Source organism: Amborella trichopoda, chromosome 6, assembly GCF_054954075.1.
Source record: "Amborella trichopoda isolate Santa Cruz 75 chromosome 6, AtrichopodaSantaCruz75HAP2 v2.0, whole genome shotgun sequence".
Taxonomy (NCBI): Eukaryota; Viridiplantae; Streptophyta; class Magnoliopsida; order Amborellales; family Amborellaceae; genus Amborella; species Amborella trichopoda.
The window spans coordinates 50,809,646-50,827,724 of record NC_142341.1 but is presented as its reverse complement, the minus strand read 5'-3'; the positions used below and the strand labels follow the sequence as shown (position 1 = coordinate 50,827,724).

Genomic DNA, 18,079 nt, shown 5'->3' with positions numbered 1-18,079 from the left:
TAATTAGAGGGTTAGTTTTCATATTTTATCAAAAGCAATGACAAAAGATTCATGAGCCTCTTCATAGTTTTACAATAAAAATTTTTTTACAAAACTTGCCACATAAAGCAAAGCCTAAGGTGTGATGACCAAAATACCACACAAAGCAAAGGCTAGGGTTTCCCATTCTTAAAACTGGTAATTGCCACCAAATTTAGGGGCCAAAAACCTCCACATTTGTGTGGACACTAGTCCCATTTTTATTTTAGCAATATTTCCATATTCCCATGCTAAGACAAGAGCTTTCACACCACTAGACCATAAAACTTACCATAAAAAATAAATTTGCATAAATATCATTTTTCCCCAAATCTGGCAAGTGCCTCCAAATTTCCAAATTTGGATGTCTTCTCTGGCCCATCCCCATTTTGGAAAGGAATATTGTCCCTAATTATCTATGGAAAATTAACCAAAAGATTTTCAGCTCCTGTGGGAGTATACTAATCATTTACTCCTCCGGACAAATATAATGTTAGCAATATGTTTAGATGCCAAATTTTAGAGATGTAACCTTTAGAACCGACGACCAATCTCAAAGTAAATAATAATAACAATAATAAATCTCACGGCTTTACATGTCTAAAAAAGGTAACATCCCAAGATTGCACATGAACTGTCTAATATTTAAAGGGAAAGATCTAGATGTTCAAGAAGTCAAAATCTATTTTCTTATTTTTGGATAATAATCATCTAATGATGCTTAGATGGTTCCCAAAACTTGATCTTTAACCAAAAAATTCCCTATTTTGCGCAAGGGACTTATGGTACATTATGCTCCCACTGGAACATGCTATTTATGGTAGGGAAATTATTAACTATGATCCATGTGACCACAAAGAGTAGACATTCATACGTTTATTTTGGATGGCGATGGAGTTTTAGTGGAGCTACTGCTCAGATCATGGGAAGCTCTAATGGGTCTCGGCTGCATCCATCGGCATCTATCCATGTATTGCATGGTGATTATACTTGTAACCATCGAATGCCTATGGCTAAACTGATCATGGCATACTTTTATATCCAATCCAAAAAGAAATCGGCGGTCCCTTTTTTATTATTACACATCGTGATGGTAAATTTCAATTGTTTTGAGTAATTTATACTGTTTATTTAGTTAGATGGTGTAGATTTGACATTATAATCAAAATTTGATGCTGCCTTAAAAACGTATATCAAATCCATAATGTCCGACTCACATAGATGGTGCGGCTACCTGCACCCTATATACATTTTGTAGCCAAAGGATTTTATACTCCCATGGGAGTATACCATCTATTTACTCCCTCATATGAAAACCAATATAGGAGTAATGTTAGGACCTCAAATTTCGGAGATATAATTTCTTCAACTTGTACATCTAAGTGTTAAAAAAACTCAAAATTTAAATTTTTTTTTTCTTGCGAAAGTAGTCATCTAGTAATTTTTAGGTGGTTCTCATAATTTTAGAGTGAAATCATCCCAATAGGTATTTTGACTGTAGATTGATAATACTCTCTAGAGCATAGTATATATGGTGTATTTCATAATGTTGAATATAGATCATTCAACATTAGAGTCAAATCTAATTTGAAAGTCAAAACTTACTTTTTTTAAATATTAGTACTAAAGTCGACCCCAAATAGTTGACATAAAGTTCGGATAACGATGATGAAAGCAAATCATATTATAATTTTAAAATAAATTCCAAAATTTTAATTCCACAAAACCTTTTTAAAGGGAACATTGCTCGGGAGTATATATACGATTTGATCCCGCGGGAGCAGCTGTACTTACTGCTAAACCATAAGTAAGAGACTTCTTTGTAACTTTCCTGGTATTTTACATCTAACATAGACAACGCATTCATTTCACACGTGCGAGAGCTGGATAGTGGACCTACCACGTGGGACAGACGAAGCCTCAACGATCTCCACGTGGCACGTGTAGGGCTTACGTCATTGTCTGCTGGTGCCCCTGCATAGATCTATTACTCCGAGAAAGCCCTGAAAAAGAGCGAAAACTCGCCGGAAAATCCCTCATCTCATTGCCGGAAATTCGTTTCCCGCCAAAGAAATCGCCGGGGAGTTGACCGGGAAAATATTGCGCCTGAATGCCAGAGAAAACTTCGAAATTTTGCTGCGATTTTGAAGATAAGAAGCTCGAATTTCGAGCTTCGATGGGAATCCACATGTAGAGGATCCCCTGTTTTTTTTCCGATCATTTTCCGGTGGAAATTGAACCATATTCGGGCAAAGTGGTCGGAAATTTGAGCTGAGGTTGCAGAGATGAAGCCCGAGGGTTAGAGGTAAGGGCACAATTAATCGAGCAATTAATTACTGTTCTCTCTTTAAATTAATCGAGCACTATAATAGGGAAGTGGTTAGGGTGTGGAATAGGCTTTTTCTTTCATTTTTTTAATTATTTATGCCGCAAAGTTAATAATTTAGTGCTCAATTTCCGATATAAAATGATTAATTTTCATGGCTTTTGGCTTTAGGTTGTCGGTTACAGTGGAATTGTTAGGTCGAAAGTCGAGGAATCATTGGCCAATCACAGGCGTCGATAGCTAAAATTTCGGCGAAATTTTTCCCCGAAAGATCATCAATTCATGAGGTAAACAAATTGTCACAAATTTTGCCCAATTTTGAAAATTTATGCTAAAAATGGTGAAAAATATCTCTCTCCATCATTGTGCTGGAGAAATCTGGACCCTCCATTGAAAGTTCCATTTGCTTTTTCAGGCAATGATGATGTATAAGGTTAACGCGGAAGTGTTTCCCTTTTATTATCCTTATTTCATTATCCCAAATATGAGTGATAAATAAAATTTTTATTAAGATATACCCAGATTAATTCAGTAGATTCAATTATAATATGAAATGCAGTGTAATTTTAATGCCTTTATCCAAATATATATTATTTATCAATAATTTGTCATTTTAACCATTTACAATTATTTCAACTCATGATAATAATGTGTATTTTGATGGAATTTTTAAAATTTTCAATAAAAAAATAAGTAAAAAGTTGAATGCTTTTTAATTTTTTCCTTTTTTTTTCTTGGGCAAACATTTATTATTTGTTCATAATAAATTTCTGTATTTTCTTGGTAATTATTATTCATCATCTTAAACTTCATGCTTGTGGTGATTTCTAATCATCTCATCTTTGTTTTCTCCATAATTACTTTTTATCCTTATTGTCAAAAAAAAACCTTTTATCCTTACTTCAATTCTCTTAAAACCTGCATTTTTATATTACTATTTTCCTAGTAATCGTTATTTTTTATTTCAAAAAATCTGCGCTAGTAATTATTGCTATATCTTTGTTCCTTAAGAAAAGTATAAAGCTAAAATGGAGCCAGAGATCACCCACCAAGGGTCAGTCAACACACAACCGACATCCAGCCATATGCACACGCGGCTTCTATTGCAAAAAAACCCCATCATTTGTAATGCCTCAAAAAAGAAACAAAAATTTACCTATTGAATAATCATTTATTTTTAGTTAAGTAAATTATATAATGGGTTAAGAATATTAGAAGCCATTAGTCTCTGAAATCCTCTCTGGCTTTGAAGAAAAATAAAAACCCAAAAAATTAACTATGGCAAGGACTTCTGTTATTTGTTTGGTATATAAAATGCAGTTAGAATAATGGGAGCCATTATTCTCTGCGAAATCCTTACTGTCTTTGGAATTTGATGTGCTTTTTTGCTCTTTAACCGCCACTGTAATTTGTATGTCAGATTCGGGCATCCTTAAAACCAGCCGCACCTTCTTCTTCAACTGAAACGAACTTGTGGGTAAGTTTCAGTGATTGCAAAAAGAGGTTGCTTTCTGAGACACCTGGTTCTTCAGAGTATGCTTCTTGGTTGCTTAGAACTTCTTCAATTCAAGAAATTTGAGGTTTTTAATGGCGAATTTAGTACCAGGAGTCCTTCTCAAGCTCCTGCAACATATGAACACAGATGTGAAGATAGCAGGAGAACATAGGTCTGTTTTATTGCAAGTTATAGGCATTGTTCCAGCTTTGGCAGGTGGCGAGCTGTGGCCTAATCAGGGATTCTATCTCAAAGTTTCAGATTCTTCACATGCCACCTATGTCTCATTGCCTGATGAACAAGATGATTTGATCCTTAGTGATAAACTCCAATTGGGTCAGTTCATGTATGTTGAGAGATTAGAATCTGCGTCTCCAGTTCCAATTTTACGAGGGGTGAAACCCGTTGCAGGTAGGCACCCATGCATAGGAACCCCTGAAGATCTTGTTGCTACCCATTCTCTGTGTTTTCTTAATCCTTCTGGTTCAGCCACTGGTTTGGGTTCTGAAAAGAACTCTTCCAAGGCAGGTATGGAAAATGGGGCTGGTCAGAAGAACAAAGAAAGGCCCAGTTCTCCAGGGAATAAAATCACCATTAACCAATCGGGTTCAGCAAAGATCAACCCGAATTGTGGCAGTGTTAATAGTAAGGATGAGCTTGCAAAGGTGAAGTCTTTTGATAGATCGCGATCGCTATCTTTGAAAGCTGGTGTACGTAAGGACAGAGAAAATTCCTCTGTTTCGATTGGAAATGGAGCTAGATTAACTTCTAGTAAGAAACCCAATGGTTTGAACTCTCGGTCGATTCCGTCATCACCCACAAGTTGTTTCTCTTTGCCTACTTCTTTTGAGAAGTTTTCGGCTGGGGTCAAGGAGCAGGGAAAATTGAGGTTGGATTCAGAGAAGAGGTCTGAGAAGTTCCGGCAGGGATTGATCGAAAAGGCGGTTTCAGTTTTGAAGGCGAGCACAGTGGGCAAGCGGGTATCTACTGGGAATTCTAGTGGGAGTCTGGTTCCTGCTCTTGATTTGGGGGGTAAAGTGTTGAGGAGGAGTTGGGAAGGGACACTAGATCTCAAGAGGGAAAATATTGCAGCTAAGAATAGAGAGAATATGGCGGCAAAGACAATTAAGCGTGACCCAAATCATGATACACGCAGTGCTTCTGTGAGTCTCTCTTTCTCTCTCTCTCTCTCTCTTTATTACTTTGTCTGTTTTCCTTTAAGACTTGCATGGAGCCATGTTCATGATCGTGCATATCATATATTAATTGTGCATAATCAATGAAGGTTTCTTCCATTTTTTTGATCTGATTGTTTGTTGAATTTTCATATTTTTTTTATAATTTTGTTAAAGAGATGCTCTGTTAGCAATCGACCACCACCCCCTTAATTTTTTGCTGTCAAATAGTATTGACATCTTGGAATTCTGCTAATCTGGCTCTGAATTGGAGTTATAGTGTTATGCTTTTGTATATCAGAAAACAATTGACTTGTTAATTTAGTCAATTGCAGCTTTTATTACTCAGATCACTCTTTGATCGCATATATAAAGTTTAACATTGCATTTAATCTAAGTTCTTTGAGATGCCTCATTTCTTATCATCTTATTTACTTCTGAATGAATACAGTTTAACATGGCATTTAATCTAAGTTCTTTGAGATTCCTTATTTCTTATCTTCTTATTTACTTTCTGAACGAATACATCCTATTAAGATGGTGATTTATGTAAGTCTGTCATCCTATCCAATTCAGGTTCCTCGAAAGAAAGCAGTTGGGAATGACAAACCAACAGCTACAGAGGAGAACAAAGTGCAGGCACCATTGAAGAAGGGAAATGTGGAAGCACCTTCAAATACAATCAACGTCTCAAATAGGAAAAAGCCTTCTGTTGGGAGGAAACCATCTGGTGATATATCAAATAATGGCATCCCAAGCAATTTAGTCAATGTTGCCAATAACAAAAGACTGACAGATAGTAACATCTCATGGGCTTCACTCCCATCTGGTCTAGCGAAGCTTGGCAAGGTAGATTATCATCTTGGGCTATTGTGGCCTTTTTAATTATGATTTTGCATCAGATAATTTCCATGCTCAAATCCCTTTTGACCCCATTATCTTTTAACTTCTTAGATTGCCTTTTGAAAGTTTTGCGCTAAAACTTATATTACACTCTTTACCAATATTTTGTGGTCATTATATTTTGGTATCTTAGGAAGTTGTGAGGCATAGAGACGAAGCACTAGTGGCAGCTGTTGAGGCCTTACAAGAAGCTTCTGCTCAAGAGAGTTTGATCCGATGCTTGAGGTAATCATAGGTTAATGAGAGCGCTCTGACCAGAGAATAATTCTTGAAATTTATTATTCACATCAGAGAAAAATCTCTTTATTGTTCACTCTCCGAGTTCGAGTCCTGCTTGACTTCCATGAGAGTTTATAATGAGAATACAAGTTAGTAGCTTTACATTCTTTGCTGGTCTGCAAATGAATTTGTTAATTTTTTGGAATTGCCTCTGGATATACAGCTGGTATGCAAAGGAATTGGATCTTTTGCATTTTCACTCTAAGTGACCTTTACCTTTCATTTGATCTTCTGATCTATGAGGGGCAGAGCACGCAACGTCGTCGTTTTAGTGGCCAATGATTGATATTCTTGCCAAAATGCTAGTGTTATTTCGTAAATTTGGTTGATTATTGCATACCTTCATCACTACTTTGTTCCTTAATATTCTATTGGGAGCATAGTTAGCAAGTCGGGGAAGATTAATATATCAGATCACCATAAAATCGGAAATAAATTGTTTTTATTTTAAAAATTCGGATGAAAAAATCATGTCAAAAATACGGATCAGAAAAAATACTTTATGTAAAAATATTGCAAATATATCGGACTAGGCTCAAAAAATCGGAGTGAAAAAACGAACATGTTTAAAATAAATTAAGTAAAAATAAAAAAAAATAAAATGATAAGTTGCTGAGAAATATACGATATGAATTTTCTCATTAAATGCTTTAACAAACACCACACATACTTAGTACATAAGGCAAAAAAAAGGCAATGTAAGATAAGTAGAATTGAGTTGGGTATATTCCTTTCTGTCTCTATATGGTGACTGTCCCTTTATAACCATAGTTATGCAATGGGAAGATGTACACCTTTTTTGGTTAGATGAGCAACAAACATAGTAGACCAAGAAGAAACACAGAGCAAGAAGACGAGAAGCAAATACAAAATATTTCATAAAGAAACGCAGAGTGAGAGAGAGAGAGCATGCATAGGCACATAGAAACAAAATGGAATAAAATCTCAGAGAAGATGAAGAACACGGTGGACATAAACCCTAATCCGAGATTTCCAGTCATGAATTAGGTTTGGGGATTGATCCCTAATCTAGTTTTTTTGTTAAGCTTTTGTTTTAGGGATTTACTAATCAAAGATTTCCAGTCAAGAATTAAGTTTGGGGATTGAGCTCTAATCTGTTTTTTTTTTTTTTTTTAAGCTTTTGTTTTAGGTATTTAAGATGTATAAGTTGTGATAATCTGGGTCTTTGAGTCATAATTTGGATGGATTTTTTGGTGAATTTTGCCTAGTCAAAATTTGGGGATTTTTTATCAATAGTTTTTATGTTATTTTATTCTAATTTGATTCAATGTATTTGAGCATAAACCCTAAGATAATAAACCTTAACAATATACTTGAGGATAAAAATTTATTTTTTTAGGGAATTTTTGTTTTTTGGTAATAATATACTTTTTAGAAAGCATGGAAATAAAAATTACATAAAATAGGAAAAAAGTTTTCATCTTTTAGGGAAAAAAAAATACATGTAAAAAAGGCAAAGTTTTTTTTGACTGATTTTTTCATAAAGATCAATAAGGTATGTTTTAAACGTTTATGTAAAAAAACGGCGTATTTTTGCTGACCTTTTAAAAGAGTAGCAGTTTTAAACGTTTTTGAAAAAAACTTCGTATTTTTTAAAAAGTCGCGTTTTAAATGCCGACGTGCTAACTATGATTGGGAGACATACTGAGATCTATTGTTCAAATAATAGTTAAAGAGAACATTATACAGTTGTTTCTCTGAGTTCTACGATTTAATCACGAGCCTTAAATTAGTGGGTATATTAGAGTACTTGAGAAGGATTTGGAGAGGAACCCCCAAAGCTGAGTTGGAAATATGCACTCATCTGATTTATGCAACCTGTGAAGGGTTATTGCGGCGAATAGTTACATGTTGCTTGAATTAATGTAATTTTCCAAGGATTGAGTTAAGTTGTGAAATATGTTTAAAAGAACAACATTTGTGCCAAGGCCACTCATTTTTTGTTTGTTTGTTGTGTGTATAAGGCCACATCTATACTTACAGATACATTTTGTTTTGACTCCTAAGTGGGAATTTATTTGACTAGGATTTAGAACTTTAGAGGGATGCTTTAGAATCTAAAGGTTTTAAAATTAGCCAGACTAAGACAAAATTTATAGAATGCAAGTTTAGTAATAAGGAGCAGAAAAGGGGAATTAGTTAAGATTAATGGTTAAGAAGTACCTAAAAGATATTATTTTCGTTATCTTGAGTTGATAATTTGTGAGATAGGAGAGATTGAAGAAGATGTTGCTTATAGAATTAGAGCTAGGTGGATGAAGTGGAGTTGTGCTTTTGGGGTCTTATGTGATCGTCACATAACAATGAAACTAAAGGGAAAATTCTACAGAACAGCTGTAAGACCAACAATGATTTATGATACATAATGTTGGGTGGTCAAAAAGCAACATATCCATGGAACGAGTGTAGTTGAGATGAGGATGTTGAGATGGATGAGTGGCAAGACAAAGAAAGATACAATTCAAAATAAATGCATTTGATGGAACTTAGGGGTAGCTCCAATAGGAGATAAAATGAGAGAGGATGGACTAGGTGGTTTGGTCATGTGCAACATTGACCTAGAACGTCAGGGGTGATTTGGTTCAAGTAGAAAGTTATAAAAAGGCAAGGGGAAGGCCTCAAGGACATAAATGGAAGTAGTTAGAAAAGATATGGTTACTAATGGTTTGATTGAGTGTATGATCCCCTGATAGGGCAGAATGGCAGAATAAGATTCGTTAAGCCAACCCTAAAAGGCTCAGATGATGACAATGTGGATGATTCTTCTCCAATCTTGTGAATTGTTCATCTTATCGTAGTTTAAAGCCACCAAGTTATCTAGTTGCTATATATCTTGATTGTCTTTGGCATTCTTCACAGAACTACACATAACAATGAGTTCATGCAGGTGAAATTTGTGGTCTGTGTGCACCGTGGATTATTCACTTTCTCATGGGAATCCGATCAATGTAATGTTGAAGCATGATTGGATCTATTATTTAATTTGAATTTTAGCAAGAAACAGCACTTGAAGTTGCAGGTTCATCTGTGAGGTGTTCGATTTGAAGTAGCAGCGTCTTATTTGTTTTGGCCTGGAGGGTTTTAACATTTTGGGTTGTAGTTACATTTACCTAAATGGTTTTAGTTTTTTTTGGTGGCTCTCTTCTATGGTCTCAATCTACCAATCTGGTTATCTTTTCACTTTCTATATTTCAGGGAGATTCCATTGTTCATGAATAGGGAAAAAATAAATAAAAAATTGATAGTTAAAAGAGGGGATCGCAAAATTGGATTCTTCATAAGATAAGTAAAGTGCATGGGAAAGGTTAATTGCATCTGTTCTCTGTTAGTAATAGCCCCTTTTAGGACTCTTCATCTGTTATGATTTCTGCTGTGGACTTCGATAAGTTGTACTACTTCAGCCGTGGTTGGACACGATAGGATTTGTCGTGCTCCCTTTAGATTCCTGCGATGCTTGGAGCCTTAGTTGGAATGGAAGGAGGTGCGCAAGGTGGTCCTCAACTTGGGGTGAGAACACTCACATGGATGGCTTTATTCCTGTTATTTATGAGTCATGTTGGGGGTGTCATCAAGAAGGATGCATATGATTTTTTTTTCTTGTGAATATTATTGTTGGATTAAGTTTATGGGTTGGTGAGTTCAATATTTTCTACCCTTGTGCTAGGTGGTCCTCAACTTGGGGTGAGAGCACTCACATGGGTGGCTTTATTCCTGTTATTTATCAGTCATGGTGGGATGTCATCAAGAAGGATGCGTGTGATTTTTCTTTCTTGTGAATATTATTGTTGGATTAAGTTTATGGGTTGTGAGTTCAATATTTTCTACCCTTGTGCTAGGACTGGAGAGAGGGGAAAAATGAAGGTGTTGAGATGAGCCCATTAGATTGTTGTTCAGTCTACTTGCAACTCTTTCAAAAGAGATATATATGAAGTTGCAGGAGTTTTTTGGGTTAGCATTGTTGTAGGCCAAGGGGCATTAGTTTTAGGCAGGCAGCTCAAATAGGGCAAGAGGTTGGACTCAACTTTCCAAGGCAAAAAGAAGGAACACTTGGGCATGTTTGCATTTTTGCCTTAAAAAAGGATTATGACTATGTGGAATGGAGGTTAGTATGGTATGTGCTTAGTAAGAAAGACAGCCACTCAATTTCCACTTACGTTCATCCAATACTCATTCTGCCTAGCTCCTTTATGGGGGGAAGGCTTTTCTGAATTCATGTTTTCTGTTCTTTCTCAGAGTGCGCCATGCCCTTGTACTCACAACATGGAATTGTTACGGATATTATGTAGTTTGAGATATAGTATCACACTGGTAAACAGATATAATGCCATTAAAGTGGAACATATTTTCTTGTGCTGTCAGGTACAAAATTTATTCTTTCATTTATTTTAAAAAAAGGAAATTGTTCTTTCATCCATCAGCAGAATTCGCTTGACATTTTAGAGGTTAAGATTTTCTCCTTCTTTGGTGAAAATGGGACAACGGCTAAACATCAGAGATTGGCTTGTTTATTTGATTGGTGAAGATTTTTGGCATTTTTGTGGATCAATTAGAGGATAGTCCCTACTTACTCTTTTCTCAACAGAATAAAAGAACTGATATTGGACAACCACAAATCATATTAACCCCCCTCCTTCCTCCTTCCCCTCTTAAACCAAAAAAAAAAAAGATTGCACACACACCTCTTATAGAAAGGGCAATTAGAATTTTCATAAGATTTTCCGATGGACATTTCACATTATTATGGGAGCTTGTAAGATAGGAGAAAGATGGAGATCTCACCCTTGAGGAAGTTCTCATGCAGCTCCCCAAGAGGTTTGTTTTGATGCGCTGAATAATGATAAGTTGCAGTTCTAGGAGCACATATGTCAGCATTGACCTATTGTTGACATCATGAAAGAGCATTGCCTTTATTAGAAATGGTGGGTTCATCCCATGTCTTATGTCAGCAGAGTAATATCCATCAATAAATGTATTACTTTTTTTAGATCTACATACAATGGCTGATGCTTGTCCTAACTGCTAACGTACAATCACTTAAGATGGTCCCAGGCTGCCTTGGTGGGATTGGCGATTGTTTATGCCATAATTATGGATCATTGTATGGAATTAGTAACTCATGCCATAATTTGGATTGAATTCCATTGAGTTTTCATCTTAACAATTCCGCTTGTTTTACTCAGTTTTGACCAATTCATCTGCAGCTTAATCAATTCAGAAACTTGCAATCTCTTGATTATCATTTGTACCCTCTTGACGGTTGTCCTGGATGAAACTTAATAGGCACATTTGATTCTTGTCCATGGGAAATTCATTGAAATTCTTCGAGTTAATTGTAGGATCATCGGCTTAATTGAATGATTTTCTAGTAGTGATTTTTATCCGTAAAGAAGTTTCTGAAAATCCAAAAAAAGTTTCTGAATATTGGTTGAAGCGAGATGCGCTGCCTTTGCAATAGAATATCTTCTTCTATCAGCAAATCTAAAGCAATGTAAAGAGTTGAATATGGTTTGTGGCTTTCTGCTAGGCCCAATTCCCTATCCATTGTTAGTGTACCATTTGCCAGAAAGTATAATCTGAACTTCCTGGAATTCTTCCTTAGATGTCCTTTCATAGATTCTCGAACCTCCGACAGAAAGAAACTCCATGCATGCGTTCTTTCTCTCCTCTCCTCAGCCACACATCTCTTTTGTTTGCCCCTTTTTTTTTGTTTTTGGCCTGTGCGTTTTGTTTTTGTTAGGCATTGAACCCCACTGGTTGGTGCTGAGTGGTGCCCTCCCCTCCAAAAAAAAGACCTTATGCATAGTTCAGTCTATGGAGCCTCAAGCTTCGACCATGGCATGGTAGTAGTAAGTTGGCCCAGTCTCTCGTCCAGCACCTTCTTTACAAAAATCCTTCTCTTTTCCCCTTCTCAGACATCCTCAGATGTTGAGGGGAGATTAAATTTTCACCACAGTTGCCGAAATACCGGCATGAATCATCGACGCCTCTTTGGAGAAGGTGGCATGGGACAAATTGGGAATCTCGCGGTTGAATTGGCAATTATAAATGATAATTCTTATTTGGAGGGGAGATTCATGCTCAAGGAATCAGGTAGCAAATTGTTTGAATCACTGTGGACAATTTTGAAATCACATGAATTCAACTTGAAGTGAGAAAATGGTTTCCATGCTAAGAATAAACTCTGATCCACTAACCATGACATCAGAAACTTTGTGGTAGTTGGATGAATTAAGACCAACTGGGGCCAAGATATTATACATTTGAAGAAAGAAATAGTATACAACCACCTGGTGGCAATTACGGAAAAGGATCCTGAGGCTGTGACTGACATAGAACTTTGAAAACAAATCAACTATAGAATTATTTGCAAGTGTATGTGAGGGATTTCAGTCAGGGAAAAGAGTAGAATTTTCACTATGTTATAGAAAGGAGTGCAATAGGTACATCACATGCCTAAAGTCACAAAGGACAGCGATCCCTAACACTCTAAATCAGCTCTGGAGATCACCACCCTCGTTAGAGAATCTTTAGTATTTTTGCATAGGAAAATTACTTTGTTTCCATTTCAAACTAATACAAGTTAAAAGTACCATGTGCTATGTTTTATATTTTTGTAGAAGTTACTTTATCTTGTGCAAATTCAAAAGTCAATCAATGTCAACGAGATGTTTTTGTCCCACACTGGCCATTTAGAATGAGAGTAACAAGTATATATAGTGAAACTATCCCTGTCATTGCCTTCATCGAACAAAAGAGAGGGGTGGCTCTATACGGAGCGGCGACGTTCATGTGTGCTATAGCGTAGGGCTGTTTTGAGGTGCACTTTCTGCAGTTGTATCAGCATCGAGGAACAGTAAATGTGACTGGTAGAAGTGAGAAGTCATGTTTCTTCTCCGAAAAGTCCCCACTAACGCGGTTACTTTCTTTTGTTTGGATGGACACTTACAAACTCTGTTCAGAAAGACAACAATCCACTTATTTCTAGACACATGCACTCACTCACTCTCTATTGGAATTTTGTCTTTCTCCATCTCTTTTAAGGCTATTCACACACACTCACTCACTCTCTATTATAATTTTGTTTTTCTCCATCTCTTTTAAGGCAATTCTCTTGTGTTTCCTGTTGTTTTACTGTAGTACTGAATAAGTAACATTCTTTTATACCTTGGTTTTTCTTGTATCCTGAAGATGAATGTGCATCAGCCCTCATTGTATGCTTACTGTAGCACCATCTGGATTTTTACAGTGTATATGCTGAGCTTAACTTATCAGCCAAAGAGGAAGATCCACAGCCATCTGTGGAGCAATTCTTAGCTCTCCATGCTGACCTCAATAGAGCCACCATGGTTGCGGAGTCCCTTCAAAAGGCCAACTCCCCAAGTTCACCAGGCCTCCATGAGGCTGAAGTGCCTGTGGGACCAACAGAGGATGAGCTGAAGCTCTCAGCCGAGAAGCGGAAGCATGCTATGTCATGGGCTCAAGCTGCACTTGCATCCGACCTCTCTCCTTTCTCTCTCTTCAAGCAACAAAACCCAACCAAAGCCCATGCCCATGTCCAAGTCCAAACCCGTGTCCAACCCCTTGTAGTCCTTGAAGACCCCTCCAGAACCCTGTCCCAAGGCACCCGAGCCAAGAGCCGGCCAGTTCTCATAGGCCCCACTAAAAACCCACCTCAAAAAGGTACCACTGCGCCACCTCCACAGCCGGAGTGGGCCCGTGGACTTGGTGGGCTTGAAGAGGCAGTGGGCCTGGCCAAGTCACTTCGGGCCCAATCTCAGAGCTGGTTCTTGTGCTTCTTAGAGAGGTTCTTGGATGCGGGCTCCATTGGCGGGCCTCTTAATGGGCGTGAAGCAGACCCAACAGATAGTACACGGGTAGCCGCTATGCTATCACAGCTCAAAAGAGTGAATGATTGGCTCGATGAGGTGGGCTTAGGTGATGGGCTCACTGACAGACTTGATGGGCTAAGAAAGAAGATCTACGATTATTTGCTCATTCATGTGGAGCTGGCGTCTGTTGCTTTGGGAAATAACCAAACAGGTACAGATCGAGCTGTCGATTCAAAGCCGGCGAGATAATTTATTCTTTTTTATTTCCTTTTTTTTTTTTTTGCTTAAAGGAAAATTGGGGGTGCTTGAAAGGAGGGTGTGTGGCTTGAGCCTAATAGTTGAGGTGATGGCCGGCTTCTTAATTTACTGTGTACACTAAAGTTATGAAGATGTGGCATGTATTTATTGTTAAAGTTCTAACATGTTATTTATCATTCAATACTAAGAATCAATAGTCCATAAATTGATATATCAAACAAGGTCTCTTTTTATCTTTAGCTTTATCTGTTTTAATTTAATTGGTATTATTTCATTAACTTCACAATCTCTACTCAGATGCCTGGTTACTGAATAGGTAATCAGTTGCTCTTTAACATTATTTAGAGCAGTAAGCTTTGCGAAAGTATCTGCTTCTTGGTTAAGCCTCATTCTAGGCATGAACATTGGTGATATTCTTCCCCCTAAATAATATATGAATTTCATCCATTAAAGACACCATGTGATTTTTAATTCTCCCTTACATCATCTAGATTACGTATTGAGCTGCCATCGAAGTTGACCTAATAGTCATCTTGAGCTGCCATCACAGTTGAGTTTTATAATAATAACCAAAGGTGTTTGTTCATATTGAAGAACTCATCTAGCTTGGATAGCGAGTCTTATCTAGCCACCCCTCGAATATTCCTATGAAATTGCAGCCGAATTTGCTGCTGATGCTCTTATTTGCACTTGATCTTATTAACATCAAGAACTACTCCGTCAAAAATTCTCCAGTTCCTCCTTTTCCAGAGCACCTATGGGGAAAACATCCATCATTATCCTCCACAATACTTGCCCTGTTGAAGTGTACAAGGTCGATCTACATCAAGCAATTTAGATGAATGTCTTGATATGTCTTGATATTGGTAGAACATCAAATTTTGGGATCGTCATTATTATCCCAACTAATTGCGTTGGTTGTACAAACTAGTCCGTCATTATGCTATCAATGGCTATACTCTCAGTGAGGCCATAAGTCTCAATAGTTTTTATCAATACTTCCAATCATGCCATGTTGGGTCTACCCATTGTCCTTTTGAGTCTTTCACTTGAATTAACTTACACCTCCTAACAGGTGTTGTATTGGGTTTGCATAATACATGTTCAGCTCACTTAAGTCTATTTTCTTTCATCGTATTGTTTATTGGTGTCACACTTAAATTATCTTGAATATATTCATTTTGAATTCTATTACTTCTTGTCTTGCCACCCATCCATCTCAACGTCCTCATCTCAGCTATACGCATTTTACGGGTATCCACCTAACATTCTGTTCCATGAAGCAAAGCTGGTCTCACAGTTATTTTATAGAACTTGTTATTTAGCTTCAATGGTATACGATGATCACATAAAACTTCGTTTACACATCTCCACTTCACTCACCAGCTCTAATTCTGTGTGCAACATCTTCCTCAATCTCTTTAATTTTCTTGGATTATTGACCAAGATATTGAAAGAACGTTTTTTATTTGTAATTTTTGGTCTTCAATCTTAACTACTTCCTTGCCGTTACTCATATTATTACTAAACTTGCATTTCACATATTTTGTCTTAGTCCTAATTTTCAAACTTTTAGAATCTAAAGCGTCTCTCCAAAGTTCTAACTTTGTATTGACGCCATTTTGGGTCTCATTGATCAAAACTATACTGTCCGCGAGCAACATGCACTATGGTACCTCATCTTATACGTGACTAGTTAAGTCATCTATAACTACAAGAAAGAGGTAAGTGCTCAATGCTGATCCATGATGTAGACCTATTGTCATTTAAAACTTACTCGTCTCTCCAGTAGTTGCTCATACACTAGTTAACGCTTCTTCATACATATCTCTCACCAAATCAATGTTGTGTCTGGAGATACAAACCCAAATGTTTTAAATGAAGACACAATTGATGCAAAGATGACTCACAATTTCCTCATTTTGTCTTCAAAGTAAAAATGGAAAATATTTGTGATGATATTGCCCCTCTTTTTGAGCTGATCTACTGTTAATAGGTCCTTTAAACTTAATAACCAAATGAAAGCTTGAATTTCATTTTATGAGGAATAGATCAATTTCATACCTTTTCTAGACATGGTTGACTGTGTCATCATATGTGATAGAAGAAAAGATTATAAATCTATTGAACATAACCATTACTGTTACTTGCAGGGTCCCAGATCAGCTGATTCTTCTATTCGAACAATCGTGGCCACTGTGCCATAATGCCATGAGATCTGTATATTGTTGGATTACCATGTTTGGTTGTGTCTCCAATGACGAGACCGCAAAGCATACCTGGTAGGGTACGGCTGGACCCGGATCCAATCTTTCAGGTCCAAAATTTGAACTCATATTCAGATCCATTGCGTCCCGGATCTACTTGTAGGGTCCACTGCCACCTTGTGACTATGAGCTTCTCTTTTTCTTTTTTGCGCCTTTTTTTTTTACCATCATATATTTATAGTATTATATAATATTTATGAATACCCACATATACCCACATTCTATATCATTTTACTTAATAATTGGAAATTCTTAGGAAACAAACTTATTGTCAACATTTATGAATACCCACATAACATTATACCTATATTATTCGAGTCGGATCCGGTTGGACCCTGACCCGAATAGTATTCGGGGTCCAAGTTTTGGACACAGACTCAACTTTTTGCATCCAAAATTTGAACCCATACCCCGACCCAAGGTTACCCATCGAGTCCCGTGTTTGGTCGGGTCCATTGCCACCCCAACTGTGGGGCTTCGGCTAGGGCCTCTTTAGCCTGGCCTGGTCCAAGTGGGTCCTATAAAGAGAGGCTCAGGCTAGGGCCAAGGATAGCCCAGCTTAGGCCCATCCTATTGCCAGCCCTATGGCTCACAAGACTTGAGTGCCTGAAGAATAAATGAGATCAAATTGTGCGAGAGCCATTGGTATATTCACTAGAATGCGTGAATGGAGTCACAAGCTTGTATAGTATAGCATACTCCCTGAAGACTATGCTATACCCTTATTCCCTAAAGAGTATATGCTATAATTATACTCCCATGGGTAAAATATCTACTTATGAAAATTTTCCCAATATGAACTTTTGAGATGTACTATAGGGTGACGTTTATATAAGGTGCCGGCCTTACACTGAACAAATAAGGCATAGTTCTAAATTTTGCCGAAAGATGTAGTTCTCATATAATTTTAGGACTAAAATACTGATAGCCTCATACCCTTCCTCCTAGTCTTAGATTATTTAGGCCTAAAACCCAAAAATTTAACCTTAGGCCCTTGTTTACCCAATCTAAGATCCAGTTCTTAACTTATTCAGCCCTTCAGATCAGATTTAGATCTGATTATGATAAGTAAGATTGGTTAGGTCTGAACCGCCCATAACTAGATCCAGCTCTTATCATCAAATCATATATTTGCTACCCCAAACTCTATACATACCCATCAAACCCTATATCTAGCTTACGTGACCCCAGATCTAGTCAAATCCAACATTTGAAAAGTCAAATCTAGCCCTCCTCACCCCAGATCTAGCTATTTATTACTAAGGAACCTAGATCTACCATCCATCATCCTAGATCTACCAATATTCAACATAAATGTACGTCATCCAAGTGCTTCGTTGAGCATGAAGTTGTAGATCCTATATGTGAACATAATCCATAGTGTTCTTGATATCATCTCTATCTATTTGGTCATTAGTTGTGTCTCCTTATTGGCGTGCACACCTTACCTTCTATAATTTGTAGATATTTTTAACTTATAATATATCTCTCATTCACACTTTTTAAAA

At 37.1% G+C, this 18,079-nt stretch overlaps 1 protein-coding gene across 4 annotated transcripts; it reads left to right on the top strand.

Moving 5' to 3' along the window:
- The first annotated feature begins 1,888 nt into the window (after positions 1-1,888).
- Positions 1,889-16,697, top strand: LOC18448728 (protein CORTICAL MICROTUBULE DISORDERING 2). Of its 4 annotated transcripts, XM_088869168.1 has the most exons (7): positions 1,891-2,323; positions 2,516-2,631; positions 3,765-5,002; positions 5,591-5,863; positions 6,051-6,142; positions 13,464-14,257; positions 16,458-16,697. In XM_088869168.1, the coding sequence occupies exons 3-7, from the start codon at positions 3,932-3,934 to the stop codon at positions 16,472-16,474; spliced, it is 2,247 nt and encodes a 748-aa protein (XP_088725294.1). In that variant the 5' UTR covers positions 1,891-2,323; positions 2,516-2,631; positions 3,765-3,931; the 3' UTR covers positions 16,475-16,697. The 4 variants fall into 4 exon arrangements, with proteins under 4 accessions (XP_006858851.1, XP_088725294.1, XP_088725295.1 ...); XM_006858789.4 differs by lacking the exon at positions 16,458-16,697 and having other exon boundaries at positions 1,889-2,323; positions 13,464-14,522; XM_088869169.1 differs by lacking the exons at positions 1,891-2,323; positions 2,516-2,631 and having other exon boundaries at positions 3,545-5,002.
- Positions 16,698-18,079: the final 1,382 nt, after the last annotated feature.

Excerpts from the sequence above, each read along its gene's own strand:
- LOC18448728 (XM_006858789.4), top strand. The coding sequence starts at position 3,932 with ATGGCGAATTTAGTACCAGGAGTCCTTCTCAAGCTCCTGCAACATATG. Across the intron at positions 5,864-6,050 it reads GTCTAGCGAAGCTTGGCAAG|GAAGTTGTGAGGCATAGAGA; the intron begins GTAGATTATCAT and ends TTGGTATCTTAG. Across the intron at positions 6,143-13,463 it reads AGTTTGATCCGATGCTTGAG|TGTATATGCTGAGCTTAACT; the intron begins GTAATCATAGGT and ends GGATTTTTACAG.